At 45.8% G+C, this 21,556-nt stretch overlaps 1 protein-coding gene across 4 annotated transcripts in view; it reads left to right on the top strand.

Moving 5' to 3' along the window:
• The window catches only part of MICALL1 (MICAL like 1), a 211,254-nt gene that overhangs the window by 98,993 nt on the left and 90,705 nt on the right, over positions 1 to 21,556 (top strand). For all 4 annotated transcript variants that reach the window (XM_082265216.1, XM_082265215.1, XM_082265214.1 and 1 more), the window contains exons 5-7: positions 10,055 to 10,185; positions 11,742 to 12,088; positions 12,233 to 12,293. In XM_082265216.1, the coding sequence (XP_082121342.1) occupies positions 10,055 to 10,185; positions 11,742 to 12,088; positions 12,233 to 12,293 (539 nt within the window). The remainder of the gene's footprint in view (positions 1 to 10,054; positions 10,186 to 11,741; positions 12,089 to 12,232; positions 12,294 to 21,556) is intronic.

The following is a 21,556-nucleotide window of genomic DNA, read 5'->3' as shown; positions in this document are numbered from 1 at the left end:
TACAGCGCGGTGGGACGTTCTAAAAAAAAAAAAAAAAAAATGTTTTGCTGCGCGGTTCCCCTGGTGCATCATGGACCTACGGAACACCTTTCCCCACCTGACCCCCTCAAGGAGGCCTCAGGGCCCCCAGGATCCCAGCTATCTATAGATGCACTGTCGGCGGTCCTGGAATCCTTTGTGTCTCGGGTGGAGGTGGCCTTTAAGGGGTGAAGTACCAAAAAACGCCCCCCACCTACCCCTGCCTCAACTGATGGGTCAGATTCTGAATCTGATTCAGCCACCGCAGATGTGGGTCTCCCTGCCGGGTCTACTACCTTGCGCCCTGTCCCCTCTGATAGCGAGGATGATACCTCTCCCTCCACCACCACACAAGAAAAGGCGCTGGTGGACGCACTGGTTGTATCTGTGCGTGAGACCCTAAAAATGGAGGACGCAGCTGCGACTGCGGCACAGGTTACATTTGGCACTCACAAGCCATCCAAAGTGGCAAAGGTTTTTCCCCTTCCCGCGTATTTTGACAACATGGTCAAAAAAGAATGGTACCGCCCAAAACGTCCCCCTGCGAATTGCTAGACGCTACCCCTTTGAGGAGTCCCTTATAAAAAAAAAAGTGGACTGTGCTACCTACGGTGGACCCTCCGGTCTCCAGATTGAATAAAACTACCATGATCCTAGAAGGATCTGGCGGATAGAAAGGCGGAGTCTGTGGCCCACAATATTTACTCCCTGACTGGGTCTGCACTAAGACCAGTGTTTACGATTGCCCTTGTGTCACAAACCTTGACTGAATGAGCTAAGTTACTACGCTGTGCAACTCCCCCCTGCCTTTACGGAACTGACAGGCCAGTTGGTGCAGGGGCTGCAATTTGTTTGTGATGTCTTGCTCGATGCGGCTCCAATATTGCCCCGACTGACTGTTTCAGCAGTTGTCCTCTGGCGTATACTTTCGCTAAAATGCTGGTCTGCGGATCAGACCTCAAAGAAGGACTTGACTGATCTACCTTTTCAAGGTGATCACCTGTTTGGGGTTACCCTTAATGACATTATCAAAGGTCTTACAGGGGGTGAGAGTACCTTTTGTCCCACAGGCTAACAAGGGTAAGGACCCTTGTCGTAGACAGGGTCCCTCCTTTTCAGCGCATACAAAGTTTTTTCGTCCCTCCGGGACAAGTGATAAGGGATCAGAGTCCTTCAAGGCCTCTTCGGGTGGCTCCAAGCAACTCTGGTCTGGCAAACAGAAATCGGGTTTCTCCAGACCTGCGGATAAGACCCCTTCGGCCTGAAGGTGCACCCTCACCCGTATGTGGAGTGGGGGGGATGTCTTTGCCAGTTCCTGGACCTGTGGCTATCCCGGATAATAGACAAGTGGGTTCACAAAGTGATACGGTCCGGGTTACAAGATCGAGTTTCAGTCTGTCCCTCCCATAAGGATTTTCCCTTCCAATGTGCGACTGTCCCCGGATCGCTTACAGGCTCTCTTTGGGGCGGTACAGGACCTGTTACAACAAGGGGTAATAGCTCTGGTTCAGTATTTGGAATGCTTTCAGGGCTTTTACTCAAACCTGTTTACGGTCACCAGGAAGGAGGGCAAGGTGCGTCCAATTATGGACCTAAAGGCACTAAATTGCTTTGTGCGAGTTCAAAAATTCAAGATGGAATCCGTTCGCATGGTGGTGGCTTCCCTACACCAGGGGGATTTCTTAGCCTCCATAGACATCAAAGATGCCTACCTTCACATCCTTATATGTGCAGGACATCAACGGTTTCTCCGTTTTTGCTGTGGGAGAGGATCGCTATCAGTTTGTGGCGTTACCTTTTGGTCTCGCCTCTGCGCCTTAAGTCTTCACAAAGGTGTTGGCTCCGGTCCTGGCTTTGTTATGCCAGCGGGGGATATCGGTCCTGGGTTACCAGAATGATCTGCTTCTCCGTGCAGAGTCTCCCACGGTGCTGGTGACAAACTTGGATATTACCATGAAAACTCCGGAGGAGTTCAGGTGGATTCTAAACCTTCAGAAGTTGTCCCTGGTTCCTTCCATGAAACTGGACTATCTGGACCTGATTTTGGATTCGTCCTCAGCCAGGGTGTTTTTTCCTCCAGACAAACTTCAAAAGCTCCAGACTACGATTCAGCTATTGCTGTCTAGCAAATGGTCATCCATTCGGACTTGTATGAGGGTTCTGGGATTGACGGTGTCATCCTTCGAGGCGTTCCCTTTCGCTCGATTCCACACGAGAATCCTCCAGAAGGAAATCCTTCTCAAATGGAACAAAGATCCAAATTCCCTAGACAGCCACATCCAGCTGAGCCAGGTGACCAGGGGGTCCCTGATATGGTGGCTTTGGTCCCTGACGTTCAAACAAGGAAAATCATTCCTCCCCTTATATTGGACTGTGATCACCACGGATGCCAGTCTGTCCGGGAGGGGAGATGTTCTCGGTAAGCTTTCTTCTCAAGGGGTTTGGTCCCTGGAAGAATCTAGGTTACCGATCAATGTTCTGGAGCTGAGAGCGATCAGGCTTTGCCTAGTCCACTGGACGGAGTACCTTCAGGGCTGTCCAGTGTGCATTCAGTCGGACAGTGCCACGGCCATGGCTTATGTCAATCACCAAGGGGGCACCAGAAGTGTCCTTGCGACCTTGTTGGTGACAGGCATCCTTCAATGGGCAGAACGCTTTGTTCCAGCTCTCTCCGCTGTTCACATTCCAGGAGTGGAAAATTGGCAGGCGGATTATCTCATTCGATGGACCTTGGATCAAGGGGAATGGTCTCTACATCCGGAGGTGTTCCAGCAGTTTTTCCTTCGTTGGGGCACTCCAGAAGTAGATCTGTTAGCATCTCGGATCAACAGGAAAGTGCAGAGGTTTGTGGCCCGCTCTTGGGACCCTCTGGCAGATGCCAAAGATGCGCTGGTGGCTCAGTGGGGTCACATATGCTTTACCCCCTCTCAAGTTGCTGCCAAAACTTCTTTGCAGGATCGAGGCGGAAGGGATTCCGGTCATCCCTGTGGCTCCGGACTGGCCTCGCCGAGCTTGGTACCCCGACCTGGTCAGGCTAGTCACAGACGTTCCTTGGAGTCTTCCTCTCAGGGAGGATCTACTGTCTCAAGGGCCAATGTATTCCATCCTGCTTTGCAGTAGCTGGCTTTGATGGTTTGGCTGTTGAAAGCCAGGTGCTAAAGGACAGGGGATTATCTGCTTCAGTGATTCCTACTTTGCTTAAAGCGAGAAAAGCGACTTCTAGAAAGATCTATCATCATACGTGGAAGTCGTATATTGCGTGGTGTGAGTCTCTTGGGGTTCTTCCTCGCTATTGCTCGGTGGCTTGGATTTTGGCTTTCCTTCAATGGGGAGTTGATCAAAAATTGGCCTTGAGTACTATCAAGGGCCAGGTTTCGGCCTTGGCAATTTTCTTCCAAAGGCCAATAGCCATCCATTCCCTGGTGCGTAACTTTATCCAGGGGGTACGACACTTGGCACTGCCGGTGCAACCTCCGTTGCCACCTTGGGACCTTAATTTGATGTTGTCGGTTCTCCAGAAACCTCCCTTCGAAAATACCCCCAAGAACTGCCCTATAGGCATAGTCAATTTTTTTCCACCTGGTGTCCTACTCCTGTATGGGGCAGCATAACCCAAGGGTCAAGAAGATATGGAGCTGTGTCTGTCAATGAACATCAGAGAAAAGGATTTTATGGTAAGACAAAAATCCATTTATTTTTTTTTTTTTATGGTGTGGAGAGGGATACCTGTTAGGTTTTTAGGTTGAATATGTTTTTATTAACACATTTTCAAAAGAATACAAAGGAAATCACTCAAAATGAGTATGACATAACATAAATAGCGCCAAGACAATTATTGATCTAAATCAACATCCGTGGAAAGGCACATTTCGAATTGAAAATCAGTCATGAATATTGGGAAGTCTACAATTGACCATCCAAATCTAATAGCAATGAAATAGAAACTGTTAGTGTCCTTAGGAGACAAGTCCTAAGTATTCAGTGCAAAATCAGTTGACACAAAGTAACGAGTGAATGTTAACATTCACATGTTAAGGTTTTTTTTTCTTCTGTCTGTGTCCCTTTTGGGGAGATTCATCCTGTCAGATCACTGGGTGGAGGCCGATGTGCTGAGAGGGCTTCCCTTGCAGCTCGGTGCGAATCACCCCTGGAAGTGAGACAGGAGGTGACGCGACCCAAGTAGCACTGGATGCTTGTGGTGGTGCAGGTGGATGGCTGAGAGGGATATCCGGGTCCCTTCTGAGAAGCTCCAGTGAAAGCAAGCAGTGCAGTGGTAAATGCCAGGCCGGGGGTCATACACGTGTGGTCAGTCCAAGTAACAGCAAGCCGGGGTCAGTACACAAGTTAGCAGGCAGAAGCAGATCCGTAGAGCAAGCCGGGGTCGGTAAACAGGTTATCAGGCAGAGACAAGTCCGTGGAGAAAGCCGGGGTCGGTACACAAGCAAACAGGCAGAGACAAGTCCGTGGAGCAGGCCGGGGTCACAACAGGAAACAGGAAGCAGGAAACAGGAAACAGGAAGCTGACGGTAATCCAGCACTGGATGAGAGGGTGAGCGATCCTTAAGAGGAGGCTGGGTTGGTACAATGTGCGACATGACGCACACGCATGCGCACTCGCCTAGATGGATCGTAGGCTGCACAGCGGCGTCTGAGTCCCTGACAGTGCCCCCCCCCCCCAAAGGGCAGCCTCCGGATGCCCAACTGGGCTTGTTTTTCAGGGAACTTGTCATGGAATTCTTTTATGAGTTTAGGGGCGTGAATGTTACTTACAGGTTCCCATGAATTGTCCTCAGGGGGGTAACCTTTCCATTTGATTAAGTATTGCGTAGAATTACCCTTCTTCCGACAATCCAGGATGGACTCGACCTCGAATTCCGATTCCCCCTCCACCGTGATTGGGGGTGGAGGCGGCTCTTCCCTCCCTGGGAAGGGACTAGGCATTGCAGGCTTCAGCAGGGAAGCATGGAACACAGGATGAATCTTGTAGGAGCCTGGTAGGGCCAGTTCAAAGGCCACAGGGTTGATGATCCTCCTGATCTTGAAGGGTCCGATAAACCTTGGTCCTAATTTCTTAGAAGGACATGAGATCTTTAGGTTGATTGAGGAGAGCCAGACTTCATCCCCAATCTTAAATGCAGGATTTTCCTTTTTCCCGAGATCGTGGAATCTTTTGTACTCCTGTTGCGCTTTTGCAATGTTATCCTGTAGCAGTCGATAATTGGTTTTAATGGTAGTTATCCGATCCTGTACTGCAGGAACTAATGACTCAGGTAAGATGTTGGGTAAAAAGGATGGATGGAACCCGTAGTTTGCCCAAAACGGAGTCTGGTTAGTTGCAGAGTGCAAAGAGTTGTTATATGCAAACTCCGCGCAGGGAAGAAGCTGGACCCAGTTATCTTGAGAGCAGGTACAGAAGCAACGCAGATACTGTTCAAGGGTCTGATTGGTTCGTTCGGTTTGCCCATTACTCTGCGGATGATAGGCAGACGATAGGCAAACCTCAATAGACAGAGACTTACAGAGTTCTCTCCAGAACTTGGAAGTGAACTGAACACCTCTATCTGAGACTATACTGTCCGGGAGTCCGTGTAGCCTGACCACTTCTTTTATAAAGGCATTGGCTGTGTCAACTGCAGAGGGTGTGCCCATCATGGGCAGAAAGTGAGCCATCTTAGAGAGACGGTCTACAACCACCAGAACGGTGGTAAACCCTTCCGAGGGTGGCAGTTCCACTATGAAGTCCATGGAGATTCCCTTCCATGGTTGTTCAGGGATTGGCAGTGGTCTCAGTAGACCCCAGGATTTAGTTTTAGCTCCCTTATTCCGCTGGCACGTGACACATGAACTTACATAGTTGGTACAGTCCCGGACCAGATTTGGCCACCAGAAGAGACGCTGAATGAGCTCACACGTCTTCTTGACCCCGAAATGGCCGGCCAGCTTGTGGTCGTGTAAGGTTTCCAAGACCTGTAGTCTAGCTTGTGCTGGGACAAAGATCTTTTCACGGTACCATAAGAATCCTTCTTGTCGTCTCAAGGAAGAGACACCCGGCTCTATACAGTGAACGGAAGCTTGCTGGATTGCTGACCGTAAATCAGTCTGGATAAGTAAAAAATTTTGAGCCGAAAGAATGGTGTTAGGCTCAGTCGTATTTGGAATGTCTGGAAACATCCGGGAAAGGGCGTCTGCCTTCCCATTCTTTGATCCTGGTCTGTAGGTTAGGTGAAAGTTAAATCGAGAAAAGAATAAGGCCCATCGGGCCTGACGGGGTCTTAGGCGTTTAGCTGTCCTGAGATACTCCAGGTTTTTGTGGTCTGTGTAAATCATGATGGGATGAGCAGCCCCTTCCAGTAGGTATCGCCATTCCTCCAAGGCGCATTTTATGGCCAGAAGTTCCCGGTCCCCCACATCATAGTTCCTCTCAGGAGGAGTCATTTTCCGGGAGAAAAAGGCAACGGGGTGAAGAAGGGCCTTTGGGCCTAGACGTTGAGACAGAATTGCTCCAGTGGCTATTTCTGATGCATCTACTTCAAGCACATAGGCCATGGTTGGGTCAGGATGCTGAAGAATAGGTGCCGAGATAAACAAGGTTTTTAACTTGTCGAAAGCCATTTGAGCATCTTGCGACCAATGGAAACGCACCTGTTGACGAGTCAGCTGGGTAATAGGTGAAATAATTGTGGAGAATCCTTTTATAAATCTTCTATAGAAGTTGGCAAACCCCACGAATCGTTGGACCCCCTTCTTATCGGTGGGGGCTGGCCATTCCAGGATGGACTTCACCTTTTGTGGGTCCATGGAAATGCCGTTGGTGGAAATAATAAGCCCCAGGAATTGGATGGAGCTCTTTTCAAACTCACACTTTTCTGCCTTTACATAAAGACCATGTTCCCTTAGGGTAGACAGTACTCTCTTAACATGGACCCGGTGGAGCTCGAGGTTGGGAGAAAAGATGAGTATATCGTCCAGGTAGACGATGAGAAAGTTATCCAGAAATTCCCGGAAGATATCGTTGACCAGATGTTGGAAGGTGGCCGGAGCATTACATAGCCCGAAGGGCATGACCAAGTACTCGAAATGGCCAAAACGAGTTCTAAAGGCCGTTTTCCATTCATCTCCCTTCCGGATGCGGACCAGGTTGTAAGCTCCGCGGAGATCCAATTTTGTGAAGACCCGGGCTGAGCGGAAGCGTTGGAACAGTTCTGGAATAAGGGGTAGAGGGTACCGATTTTTAATAGTGATCTTATTAAGTTCCCTGTAGTCCACACAGGGTCTGAGGGTACCGTCCTTCTTTTCCACAAAGAATATGCCCGCTCCTGCTGGTGAAGAAGAGGGGCGAATAAAACCTTTTTCCAGGTTTTCATTAACATAGACTCGGAGGGTCTCCAATTCTTTTTCTGACAGAGGGAATATCCTCCCGAAAGGAATCTCTGCACCTGGAAGAAGCTCGATAGGACAGTCGTAGGGTCTGTGCGGAGGAAGAGCTTCGGCCTTTTTCTTGTCGAAAACGTCTGTGAATTCCCCATAGACTGTGGGGACGTTTTCGGGAAGATCCGATACTGGACCGACGGCCAGGCAGGCAGCAGGGATATTGGATCCTGAAGGAAGGCAATGATTCAGACAATAGTTAGAGGTAAAGGCGACCTTTTTATTAACCCAATCAATTTGCGGATTATGGGCCTGAAGCCAAGGAAGTCCTAAGATGATAGGAAACATAGGTGAGGACAGGACATCAAAGCAAAGGAACTCTTGGTGATGGGAGTCCGTTGTGGTGAAGATAGGGTGTGTCTCTTCACTGACTGGTCCAGAACTGGGCAGGGTGCCATCCGCTAACAGGATATGGAGTTGTTGCTTCTTGGCTTGCAGAGGGACACCCAATCTCTTGGCTAGTGAGTGGTCCAAGAAGCAGCTGCTTGCCCCAGAGTCAATGATTGCCAGGAGCGGAATCTTCTCTTCTGCTACCTGTAAAGAGACAGGGAGAACCAGATGAGCAGGGGATGGTTTGGCAATTTGACAATTCAGCAGAGGTCGGGTGTAGCACTTACTGGGCCTTACTGGGCAGCTGCGCAAGAAGTGGCCGGATTCCCCACAGTAAAGGCAGAGATTGGCCTGGCGTCGACGTTGCCTCTCTTCAGGGGTCAAAGAGGAACGGATCAGCCCTATTTGCATAGGCTCCCCCTCAGGTCCCGTGGTGGCAAAAGGCTCAGGATGCGGTGAGGCAGCAAGTGGAACCTTGGGCATTACCCAGGTGGGCCGAGCTCCTTGAAGACGCTCCGAGCGTCTCTCCCGCAAGCGCCTATCCAGCTGAATCGCTAGCGAGATCAGGTCTTCCAGAGATGCGGGGGCCTCTACCCGAGCTAGTTCGTCCTTAAGGGCTTCAGACAGTCCATGTCGGTACTGGTACTTAAGGGCTGCCTCATTCCAGTCCGTGTCCGCGGCCCATCGGCGGAAGTCAACGGTGTAATCCTCCACAGGACGTTTATTCTGCTGTAGGGCGTGCAGAGCGGATTCGGCCGTGACTGTACGTTGCGGATCCTCATATAGTTGGGCCATGGCCTCAAAGAAAGAGGTCACGGAATTCAGGGCTGGACTCTTTTGCTCCAGGAGGTTATGAGCCCAGGTCTGGGGCTCTTCAGCCAGCAGAGAGATTATAAACCCCACTTTGACCGTCTCGGAAGAGAAGGTTCTAGGTTGAAGTGCCAAGTACAGAAGACAGGCGTTTTTAAAAGACCTGAATTTTCTTCGCTCCCCACGAAAGCGTTCAGGAGTGGGGACCCTGGGTTCAGGTGTGGTAGCTGTAACTGGTCCTTGCGGAGGGGAGACAGGCACCGAGCTGGCAGGAGGTTGACTGGGGTTAGCAGGAGGTGGTGAGCCTGCAAGATTTAATACTCGACCCTCCAGCTGGAAGTAGCCATCCTGCAGTCTTTGAACTGCTTGGGTCAGACTGGAAACTTGCTGACACAGTGCCTCGAGCTGGGAAGCGCCTCTGTCGGCCTCTGACATGGCTGGATTATACTGTCAGATCACTGGGTGGAGGCCGATGTGCTGAGAGGGCTTCCCTTGCAGCTCGGTGCGAATCACCCCTGGAAGTGAGACAGGAGGTGACGCGACCCAAGTAGCACTGGATGCTTGTGGTGGTGCAGGTGGATGGCTGAGAGGGATATCCGGGTCCCTTCTGAGAAGCTCCAGTGAAAGCAAGCAGTGCAGTGGTAAATGCCAGGCCGGGGGTCATACACGTGTGGTCAGTCCAAGTAACAGCAAGCCGGGGTCAGTACACAAGTTAGCAGGCAGAAGCAGATCCGTAGAGCAAGCCGGGGTCGGTAAACAGGTTATCAGGCAGAGACAAGTCCGTGGAGAAAGCCGGGGTCGGTACACAAGCAAACAGGCAGAGACAAGTCCGTGGAGCAGGCCGGGGTCACAACAGGAAACAGGAAGCAGGAAACAGGAAACAGGAAGCTGACGGTAATCCAGCACTGGATGAGAGGGTGAGCGATCCTTAAGAGGAGGCTGGGTTGGTACAATGTGCGACATGACGCACACGCATGCGCACTCGCCTAGATGGATCGTAGGCTGCACAGCGGCGTCTGAGTCCCTGACACATCCTAAATATTTGTCCTGTTTACTGTTATCATTGAAAGTTAAAAAATAATCCCAAGTTTTGTGTTGTCTCCGTAACAGTAAGAGATAGTAAATCTTCCAATGGAGAAACTAGATCTGGTTACCCTGGTGACAAACAGGGACTCTCTTTTAGATTGAAGGGATTTCCATCCACTTTCTGTTTTGAATATTGGACAGGATAGTAAGGGGAATCTCTTCAATGGCACAAAAAAACAAACAAAAAAAAACCGAATAGGGTTTGTAACCCCACCGTACTCTATCCATCTCTAGCTATTGCTGCCAAAATATCCTTTTTTTTTTTTTTACAATCCAATTAATTTTGTGTGTTCTTTGGTTATTAGTCACCAATTGGGTAATTAACAATATACAGTATATGATGAGAATTTCAGTATATGTAAAGTGTGTTTATCTTATTTAGGGTAGTTTGGATACCACAAGTACAGCCACTCGAGTGGCACTGAGCAGCACCTGTGCCTTATGCCAGCAGCATGTTCACCTTGTACAGAGATGCTTAGTAGATGGAAAGTTGTATCATCGGCAGTGTTTCAGGTACACCTTTTAATCCATTTCTCCTGTTTAATTCCCTTTGATGTTATTTTCCTCCCTTTACCCATTATTTTTCTGTTTCTGTGTACTATTATATCACAGTTTTCTTATATTTTTGGTTTTGTATTTCTATATAAATAGCCAGGATTGTAACTTCATAAGACAGCAAGCTGCTCACAATTTTTTTTAAAAGTGTATGTCCAGTCCAGACTTTTTCTCGATCATCCATTATGGGGCATTCACACCTACGAGTGCACCCGCACTCTGATTTAGATGTGAGAACCCCAGCAGAGGTTCTGCGTTCAGCTGCAGTAGGCAGCCCCATTGAAAGCAACAGAATGCCAGCCCCCTGCACCTAAACACTGCCACTCGCATGTAATGCAGCGTTCACATGCGAGTGATTGTCCATGGACATAGATTGCCTTTGTCCAGGGCTGAACACTTGCATGTGGTCCCTGCATGGTTAGATAGTTTTAAATTGTGACATATATATATATATATATATATATATATATATAAAGAAGTACTCCAGCTTTTCCTCCTCAAAACCGATGTATTGTGCATGTAAATGAATCCCAACCCCACTGTCAGTTCATGTGTAACTTACCATGTTTAGCTGTATCCAGCAAATTTCTGTGTCTGTGATCTCACTCCTCCTCCTGGCTGAATTTCAAAGTTCTCTGATTTCCTGTTTTCTTCCTTAGCCAATCCTGATACTACATGTTCAGGGCAGGCTTTGGGAGTCACTTGCATCAATTCTAAGAGATGATGTGGGTGGGTACTAGAGTTACTGTGGGTGTTTCTGTGCCATTATGTGGGTGGGGAAAGGTGTAAATGTGTCATATCTCCCCCTGTGTCATTTCTGTCTTGCAGCATGCCAAAGAATAATGGCTTACTGAAGACTCCTTCATATATAAATGAATCAGTACACAGAGAACAGGGCTCTGGGACGGCGGGATCTGAGGGGTGGGATTCTCCCTGTTCACACTGGTCAGGATATTTATCTGGGCAGGATTGAATTCCAATTGAGATATATTCAATTAGAAAGTATGAAGGGGTTTCCTTCTTATATAATGCTGTGATTTTTAAGGCGGGACTTGGGAGGTTTGGACTCTTCCTGTAGGTGTGACTGGACAACATTGCATCCTAATTAGGGTGTATTGAGTCCCACCCAGAATCAGAACTGTGTAGTAATTTCATCATTTGCAGAGTCTGAAAGACTACAGAGGAGAGTGTTCTAGACTCTAGCTGCTGCAGGAAGTGGCTGTGGAGGGGACATACGGATGATATACAGAGTGTAACATGGTACAAAGACACAACTAAACACAGAGGGGTTCTGCAGACAACAGAGCAACATGGTACAGAGGTATGATCTATGCTGGGATTGATCATTCCATTCAGTTCTAGTGAAAACAAAGTTGGAGTTTAGCTTTAAAGTCGTTAAAGGTGAATGCAAATGTTTAACCTGTTTATAAGCTAATTTACCCCATGCATTTTGCTCCTATCTAAAATGGTGAGAAAGTGACCTATTTATATAAGTATTTTTTCCCATATTACAGGTGTAAAGAATGCTTCAGCACTCTTCTGCCAGGTTCTTATCGACTCGGACCTGAGGCTGGCACGTTTGTGTGTAACCATCATCATCGGCCTCGGACAGGTACTAGCAGTCCTGAGTCCATTGAAGAAAATTCTATACAAAATGCAGTCCAAAGCCCACCTAAACCACGTCCTCCTCCAAAACCTCCTCTTCCAAGCAAACCTCAAAAAGAGCTTGATACAGATGGTTCACCAGACACACGACCCGTGCCAGCACCAAGGAGGACTAGTGATGTAGCACCTCAGCCGCTGCCTCGAGCTCGATCAGGAGCAGGGCAGAGCCCTGCACGACCAACAAGTTTTGTGAATGGTAAGATAATTAAATGATGCTTAGAAAGCCCATGTTGCAAGAAAGCTGTTTAATTTAATGTTGATACATTTTAAAATTAAAAAAAAACATGCAAGTTGGCACCATCATAATAAGTGTTTCACATCTAATTTGTTTGCATTATAGGTGAACAACAGATATCCACTCCACCAGTCCCTAAACCAAGAGGTAGACAGTCTGCGGAAAGGTGAATAACAATGATTTTCTGAGTAAGAGGTTGATCCACGAAAGCGTGGTCTTTAAAAAGTTTTGGGACTTGTTTACATTTGCGATTAAGGGCGGTAAAACACTGCAGTTGAGCTGCACTTTACCCACCCTTCAAACACTCCTCTTTTTTTCTGCAGAGGCATTGGCTGGGAGTGTGCACAAGGCGATGCTTTGCAGCTACAATTGTGCCCTCTGTTGTGCTCGGCGGGGGATTATCACCCACCAAGTGTTACACATTTAGGTTAATAGTGCTGCACTGCAACCGCCCCAACGCGTGTTGTTGTCTGGTATTTTGGAGGTTAAAACAGGTGGTGAGAAGGCCAAGCGTTGGGAAGGCTATACAACGCCTTCTCGCCACCTGTCTAATGCGCTCTGAAGTGACATCAAACACTTGTGATTTTTTTAAAATATATAGATGTATGTAATCTATGTATTCTTACCAAAACAAAAGTACCTTCTTATGCTCTCAGCCTATACTTTTTTTTTTTTTGCTGCTGTGATCTGACCTTGTTAAAACCATTTGTAATGCGTGTGTTTTCGGCCCGGTGATACAGGCTTTCAGGGTTAATACACATGGTGAGGAGATGACATATTGCCTCCCAACCATCCTCTGAAAAGTGATTTATTGTGGATCTCTTTTCAGTGGGACAGCAAGGACTGCCGCATAGGTGAACTAGCCCCAAATCTGCTGGACCTTTTTTCTTTACTGTTTTGTGACCAGAAGGGTTTTCTTTTTTTCTTTTCTTTTTTATTGCCCTAACTCTTAGCATGGAAGATAATTAACTTTTAATCATTTTAAATGAAGAAACCTATTCACAGTTTTTATTTACATATGTAAAAATTGCAAACTAAAGCTTTATTGGTTTCTACAAGTTCCTTTGTAGGTCTGTGTTCCTATGGAGTCCTTTAAATCCTAGGCCCAGGCAGGGCACCGGACCTCCCCATCTCTCCATATTTAGATAAAGCCCTGCTTCTTGCAATTACTAAGCCATGTCTTCTGCTATTTAGCAGAGAGCTCCTCCCATCACCCCCAAAAGTTTTGTTAACCACTTGACCTCTGGAATATTTAACCCCCCTTCATGACCAGGCCATTTTAAGCGATACAGCACTGCGTTACTTTAACTGACAACTGCGCATTTATGCAACAATGTACCTAAATAAAATTTATATAATTTTTTTCCCTCAAGTAGAGCATTTATTGATGGTATTTGATCACCACTGTGTTTTGTATTTTTTGCACTATAAACAATAAAACACATTTTTTTTTCACTTTCTGTTATAAAACCTTTCCAATAAAAATATAAACAAAAAAAAAATTGAAATTCTTCATAGATTTAGGCAGGGCTCAACAAAACCCAGGCGCCAGGTCTCAAAGGCGACTGGAAATTGCATCCTGGTGCCTTTGCTACACCGCGGCAACAGTCTGGATCCCCCCCCCCTCCCGCGGGTGCGCAGACTTAGGTCATGCTAGCCAAAATCAAGGCAGTGGGTTTGCGGCCTGCTGGAGCAGGATACACGCTCCTTTCTGCGAAACCTGCACCTTCCTCTGGTGAGCGGTGCTGTGATGAGCACGGCTTGCTCTCGCTCCTTGCCGGCTTAATTGGTTCGCCCGTTCCTTACTGCCGCTGTGGACGGGGAGTGCCATCCATCAGTGCCACCTCAGTGGTGCCTATCAGTGCCACCCCATCAGTGCAGCCTCATTAGTGCCGCCCCATCAGCGCCCATCAGTGCCACCCCATCAATCCTATCTCATTTTACAGATAGGATTGGCAGCAAGGATGGGAAATGTCATTATAATGGGGGACTTTAATTATCTTGATATAGACTGGGCAGAAGGAACCACACACTCTGCCAAGGCTAGGCAGTTCCTAAATGTTTTGCAGGACAATTTCATGGGTCAGATGGTGAATGCACCGACAAGAAACAATGCGGTACTTGACCTACTGATTACCAACAATATAGACCTGCTCACGGATATAGAAATACGGGACAACTTAGGAAACAGTGACCATAGGTCAATAAGTTTCAGTATTAATTCTTAGTATTAATTAAGGTAATTAAGTTTCAGTATTACTATTACAGTAATAGGAAACACAAGGGTAATATGAGGACACTGAATTTCAAAAGAGCCAATTTCCCTAAACTGCGCTCGCTGCTAGAAACTATCAAATGGGATAGAACCCTGGGAACAAAGAACACGGAGGAAAAATGGAAGTGCTTAAAGAGCATACTTAACAAGGGGATTGGCCAGTGCATTCCAAAGGGAAATAAATTTAAAAGAGCAAAACTAAACCCTGGGTGGCTAAACTCCAACATAAAAATGCATATTAGTGCTAAAGAAAAGGCCTTCAAAAAATACAAGACTGAGGGGTCATTGGCAGCATTTAAGCATTACTAAGAGTGTAATAAGAAATGTAAAGATGAAATCAGGGCGGCTAAAATAGAACACGAGTGACATATAGCGGAGAAGAGTAAAAAGAACCCCAAGAAATTCTTTAAGTATATAAACAGTAAGAAAGCGAGGCCAGAACACATTGGCCCCATAAAAGATGACAAAGGAAATATGACCACTGAGGACAGAGAAAAGGCGGAAGTGTTAAATAATTTCTTCTCTTCAGTCTTTACAAAAGAATCGGGGGGGGGGGGGGGTACATGAACCTAGCTTGTAAGGCCGAACTAAACAACACACCTCAGGAAGTGCCGCCATGGCTAACAGAAGATAGACTTAAAACTAAACTAGAGAAACTTAACATAAATAAATCCCCGGGACCGGATGGCTTGCACCCGAGGGTTCTTAAAGAGTTACATATAGTTACATACATAGTTACATAGTTAGTGAGGTTGAAAAAAGACATCAGTCCATCCAGTTCAACCTATGATGTGTGTGTGTTTGCTTTTAACCGTACATTGTGTACCCCTGTATGTTGTGGTCTCCAAGGTGCCCATCTAATAGTTTTTTGAAACTATCAATGCTCCCAGCTGATACGACTGCTTGTGGAAGAGAATTCCACATCCTTACCGCTCTTATAGTGAAGAACCCCTTACGCATTTTAAGGTTAAACCGCCTTTCCTCTAGTCTTAGTGAATGGCCACGTGTCTTATTGTATCTCCTCTCTCTGAATAGTTTGTTCCTTATGCTAGGGTCGCCAGTACAGTATTTGTACATTGATATCATATCCCCCCTCAATCGTCTCTTCTCCAGAGAGAATAAGTTCAGTGCTTGTAGTCTTTCCTCATAGCTGATGTCCTCCATTCCCCTAATTATTTTTGTTGCCCTTCTCTGGACTTTCTCCAGTTCCAGCACATCTTTCCTGAGGACCGGTGCCCAGAACTGGACAGCATACTCCAGCTGTGGCCGGACCAGAGTCTTGTAGAGTGGGAGAATAATCTCTTTATTTCTGGAGTGAATCCCCTTTTTTATACATCCAAGTATTCTGTTGGCTTTGCTTGCAGCGGCTTGGCATTGCATGCCACTGCCAAGCCTGTTGTCTACCAGTACCCCCAGGTCCCTTTCCATCCTAGACTCACCCAGAGGTTCCCCCCCCCTAGTGAGTAGCTTGGTTTCTGGCCCCCAAGTGCATTACTTTACATTTTTCAACATTAAACCTCATCTGCCATGTAGTTGCCCACCCTGTTATTTTGTTCAGGTCCGCTTGTAAGGTTTCCACATCCTGCATAGAAGATATTGGCATGCTTAGTTTAGTATCATCCGCAAATACTGAGATTGTACTAGATATCCCCTCCTCTAGATCATTTATGAATAAATTAAACAGGATTGGTCCCAGGACAGAACCCTGGGGGACCCCACTTTCCACACCCGCCCAATCCGAGTACTCCCCATTAATCACCACCCTCTGGACTCTCCCCTGGAGCCAGTTCTCTATCCAGGTACTCACCCTATGGTCCATACCTACCTTCCTTAGTTTGTACAGTAAGCGTTTGTGGGGAACGGTGTCAAAGGCCTTTGCAAAGTCCAGATACACCACATCCACCGGCTTACCTTTATCTAGGTGGCAGCTCACTTCATCGTAGAAGGTTAATAGATTGGTTTGGCAAGAACGATTTTTCATGAATCCATGCTGATTACTACTAATAATACCATTTTCATTACTAAAGTCTTGTATGTGGTCCCTTAACATCCCCTCCAAAATCTTGCACACTACAGAGCTCAGCCAGGTGATTGCCAGACCATTATTCTTGATCTTTAAGGATAGTTTACAGACGGGTATGGTGCCAGCTGATTGGAAAAAAGCCAACGTGGTACCAATATTTAAAAAGGGGCCGAGATGTATCCCGGGTAACTATAGGCCGGTCAGCCTAACCTCTGTAGCCTGCAAGATTTTGGAGGGGATGTTAAGGGACCACATACAAGACTTTAGTAATGAAAACGGTATTATAAGTAGTAATCAGCACGGATTCATGAAAAATCGTTCTTGCCAAACCAATCTATTAACCTTCTACGATGAAGTGAGCTGCCACCTAGATAAAGGTAAGCCTGTGGATGTGGTGTATCTGGACTTTGCAAAGGCCTTTGACACCGTTCCCCACAAACGCTTACTGTACAAACTAAGGAAGGTAGGTATGGACCGTAAGGTGAGTACCTGGATAGAGAACTGGTTCCAGGGGAGAGTCCAGAGGGTGATGATTAATGGGGAGTACTCGGATTGGGCGGGTGTGGAAAGTGGGGTCCCCCAGGGTTCTGTCCTGGGACCAATCCTGTTTAATTTATTCATAAATGATCTAGAGGAGGGGATATCTAGTAGAATCTCAGTATTTGTAGATGATACTAAACTAGGCTTGCCAATATCTTCTATGCAGGATGTGGAAACCTTGCAAGCGGACCTGAACAAAATAACGGGGTGGGCATCTACATGGCAGATGAGGTTTAATGTTGATAAATGTAAAGTAATGCACTTGGGGGCCAGAAACCAGAAAGCAAGCTACTCACTAGGGGGGGAAACTCTGGGTGAGTCTAGGATGGAAAAAGACCTGGGGGTACTGGTAGACAACAGGCTTGGCAGTGGCATGCAATGCCAAGCCGCTGCAAGCAAAGCCAACAGAATACTGGGATGTATAAAAAAGGGGATTCACTCCAGAAATAAAGAGATTATTCTCCCACTCTACAAGACTCTGGTCCGGCCACATTTGGAGTATGCTGTCCAGTTCTGGGCACCGGTCCTCAGGAAGGATGTGCTGGAATTGGAAAGAGTCCAGAGAAGGGCAACAAAAATAATTAGGGGAATGGAGGACATCAGCTATGAGGAAAGACTACAAGCACTGAACTTATTCTCTCTGGAGAAGAGACGATTGAGGGGGGATATGATATCAATGTACAAATACTGTACTGGCGACCCTAGCATAAGGAACAAACTATTCAGAGAGAGGAGATACAATAAGACACGTGGCCATTCACTAAAACTAGAGGAAAGGCGGTTTAACCTTAAAATGCGTAAGGGGTTCTTCACTATAAGAGCGGTAAGGATGTGGAATTCTCTTCCACAAGCAGTTGTATCAGCAGGGAGCATTGATAGTTTCAAAAAACTATTAGATGGGCACCTTAGAGACCACAACATACAGGGGTATACAATGTACGGTTAAAAGCAAACACATACACTCATCATAGGTTGAACTGGATGGACTGATGTCTTTTTTTCAACCTCACTAACTATGTAACTATGTAACTATCAATGCCGCCCCATCAGCACCCATTATTGCAGTCCCTTCAGTGCCCATTAGTGCAGCCTCATCAGCACCAATTAGTGCAGGCTTCTTTTTGTTTTGTTTTTTTTAATTTTTATTCTTTTTACACTTGGCATCAGGTGTGAGCAATATTTATTGCCTGAAGCCCAGTGGGCGCTGGGCAGCTGATTTAAAAAACTGTCTCCTAATTTTTTTTTAGCTTCCTCCTTGGTTGTAAGCAAATTTGTCAAGCCTGAATTTTGGGCCAATATGTATTCTGCTAATTATTTTTGGTAAAAAAAAAATCCCGATAAACATATATTGATTTGTTTGCAGAAAAGAAATAGCGTCTACAAACTGTGGTGTAGCTGCAAGAAAAAGTATGTGAACCCTTTGGAATGATATGGATTTCTGCACAAATTGGTCATAAAATGTGATCTGATCATCATCTAAGTCACAACAATAGACAATCACAGTCTGCTTAAACTAATAACACACACAGAATGAAATGTTGCCATGTTTTTATTGAACACACCATGTAAACATTCACAGTGCAGGTGGAAAAAGTATGTGAACCCTTGGATTTATTAACTGGTTGAACCTCCTTTGGCAGCAATAACTTCAACCAAACGTTTCCTGTAGTTGCAGATCAGACATGCACAATGGTCAGTAATTCTTGACCATTCCTCTTTACAGAACTGTTTCAGTTCAGCAATATTTTTGGGATGTCTGGTGTGAATCGCTTTCTTGAGGTCATGCCACAGCATCTCAATCGGGTTGAGGTCAGGACTCTGACTGGGCCACTTCAGAAGGCGTATTTTCTTCTGTTTACCCATTCTGTTGTTGATTTACTTCTATGCTTTGGGTCATTGTCCTGTTGCAACACCCATCTTCTGTTGAGCTTCAGCTGGTAGACAGATGGCTTTAAGTTCTCCGGAAAAATGTTTTGATAAACTTGGGAATTCATTTTTCCTTCGATGATAGCAATCCATCCAGGCCCTGACGCAGCAAAGCAGCCCCAAACCATGATGCCCCCACCACCATACTTCACAGTTGGGATGAGGTTTCGATGTTGGTGTGCTGTGCCTCTTTTTCGCCACACATTGTGTTGTATGTTTCTTCCAAACAACTCAACTTTGGTTTAATCTGTCCACAGAATATTTTGCCAGTACTGCTGTGGAACATCCAGGTGCTCTTGTGCAAACTGTAAACGTGCAGCAATGATTTGTTTGGACAGCAGTGGCTTCCTCTGTGGTATCCTCCCATGAAATCCGTTCTTGTTTAGTGTTTTACGTATTGTAGATTCGCTAACAGGGATGTTAGCATTTGCCAGTGACTTTTGTAAGTCTTTAGCTGACACTCTAGGATTTTTCTTCACCTCATTGAGCAGTCTGCGCTGTGCTCTTGCAGTCATCTTTACAGGATTGCCACTCCTAGGGAGAGTAGCAGCAGTGCTGAACTTTCTCCATTTATAGACAATTTGTCTTACCATGGACTGATGAACAGCAAGGCTTTTGGAGATACTTTTATAACCAGCTTTATGCAAGTCAACAATTCTTAATCGTAGGTCTTCTGAGAGCTCTGTTGTAAGAGGCATCATTCACATCAGGCAATGCTTCTTGTGAAAAGCAAACCCAGAACTGGTGTGTTTTTTATAGGGCAGGACAGCTATAACCAACACCTCCAATCTCATCTCATTGATTGGACTCCAGTTGGCTGACATCCCACTCCAATTAGCTCTTGGAGATGTCATTAGTCTAGGGGTTCACATACTTTTTCTACCTGCACTGTGAATGTTTACATTGTGTGTTTAATAAAAACATGGCAACATTTCATTCTTTGTGTGTCATTCGTTTAAGCAGACTGTGATTGTCTATTGTTGTGACTTAGAAGATGATCAGATCACATTTTATGACCAATTTGTGCAGAAATCCATATCATTCCAAGGGGTTCACATACTTTTTTCTTGCAGCTGTATACTATAATTTTTATTTTTATGCTGGTAATGGCACCAATCGTCGACTTATAGCGGGACAACCATACTGCGGCGGATAGTTGGATACTAACTGACACTTTTTACACTTTGTGGGAACAAGTGACACTAATACAGTGATCAATGCTAAAAACATGCACTGTCAATGTACTAATGACACTGGTTGGAAAGGTGTTCAACATCTAGAGCGGTCAAAATGTTACCTGTGTGCCTAACCATTGTTTTACTGTATTATATTTGCTGCTTTTACTCAGGGAAGCAATAGATTTGATTCCCTGCTTTGCAGGGACACACAATCCCTCCCCCCATCAGAATGGAGATCTGCCTTGTTTACATAGGCAGAGCCCCGTTCTGTGTCTCTGCCGGACGATCAGTGGGTGCAGGCCGACATCCAGTGCTTGGCCCTCGCAGATCGGCTTCACCGCAACAGAATTAACGCCTAAGCTATTGACGTTTGTAGACATGCCTAAATGCATTACACACATTTACAAGCATCCATCATTTTTTCTGCCAACACGTTGCTACCAGGAGGAAAGGAGTCTAGGAGAGATAACAAAACGTCCAGTGTGCATGAGACCTTAAAAACACTTTAATAATGGAACCAATATCTTGGAGGAATGTCATTATCATACAGCACACGGGCGAAATGGAAAACAAAGAATATAAAACCTAGAAGATCCAAAGAGCAAATTGGCAAAGCGGAAAAAGTGAAAAGTGTAATTAAACCTGCGCTAAGTGAAAAATATTAAATGTGAAATTAAATATTACAGCAGCTGCTCACCAAGTAAAAGCCTCGGATATATAATGTAATCAAGAAAAACAGCGTTTGCAGAAATATTAATACCTCATATAAAACTAATAAACGAATGTATAATATACAATCAAACCATAAATAAAGTGCACAGTGTTAATAAATACCATTAAATATGTGGTAAACAATTCATCAGTGTATGAAAGTGCTCCAGTGCTGATACAATGTGAAATCAAAATTATATTTTAAGTATAAAAAAGAGTCCAATTATTGTGCAAGCAAACAGTCAATTATAAGTGATAAGGTGCTGGTAATAATGCAACAAGGTTCTGAGGTGCTGAAGTGCTCCAAAATCCAGTGTAAGTTGTCTCAGAACCCCTCCAAGAACCGCACTCACCAGAATTGATGGACCCTCACAGGGGTCAAAAGAGCTTGAAAGTGAAACAAAGCCAAGGGACCACCTCCATGCTATCTCTATCCTCTTATAACCACTTGTTCCTGGTTGCTTGAGTCTGCAGGGCCCACAATTCCTTCACTGGGAGTCTGATTCCTCCCAGGGTACAATTCTATTATATATTATTATAATTATATATTATTATAAGCTGTTAAACTGAAACGGAGGAAATAGACCACATAGTGAAGCCTGTAGGTTAAGAGGTTTTATTAAAAATGATGAATCCTTCTTACAAAAAGTAATTGATGGTAATGCATTAAGGGAAAAAAAAGCTGGATGCCGTATCACAGCAGTAACTTCCAGGAACGCTCAACGTCCTTGTGGGAGGGCGAAAGGCGTAGACTCATTTCCGATGCTGCAGAGCCA

The sequence above is a fragment of the Pelophylax lessonae genome (assembly GCF_965119305.1).
Source record: "Pelophylax lessonae genome assembly, chromosome: 8".
Classification (NCBI taxonomy): Eukaryota; Metazoa; Chordata; class Amphibia; order Anura; family Ranidae; genus Pelophylax; species Pelophylax lessonae.
This window is presented reverse-complemented; position numbering and strand designations above follow the sequence as displayed.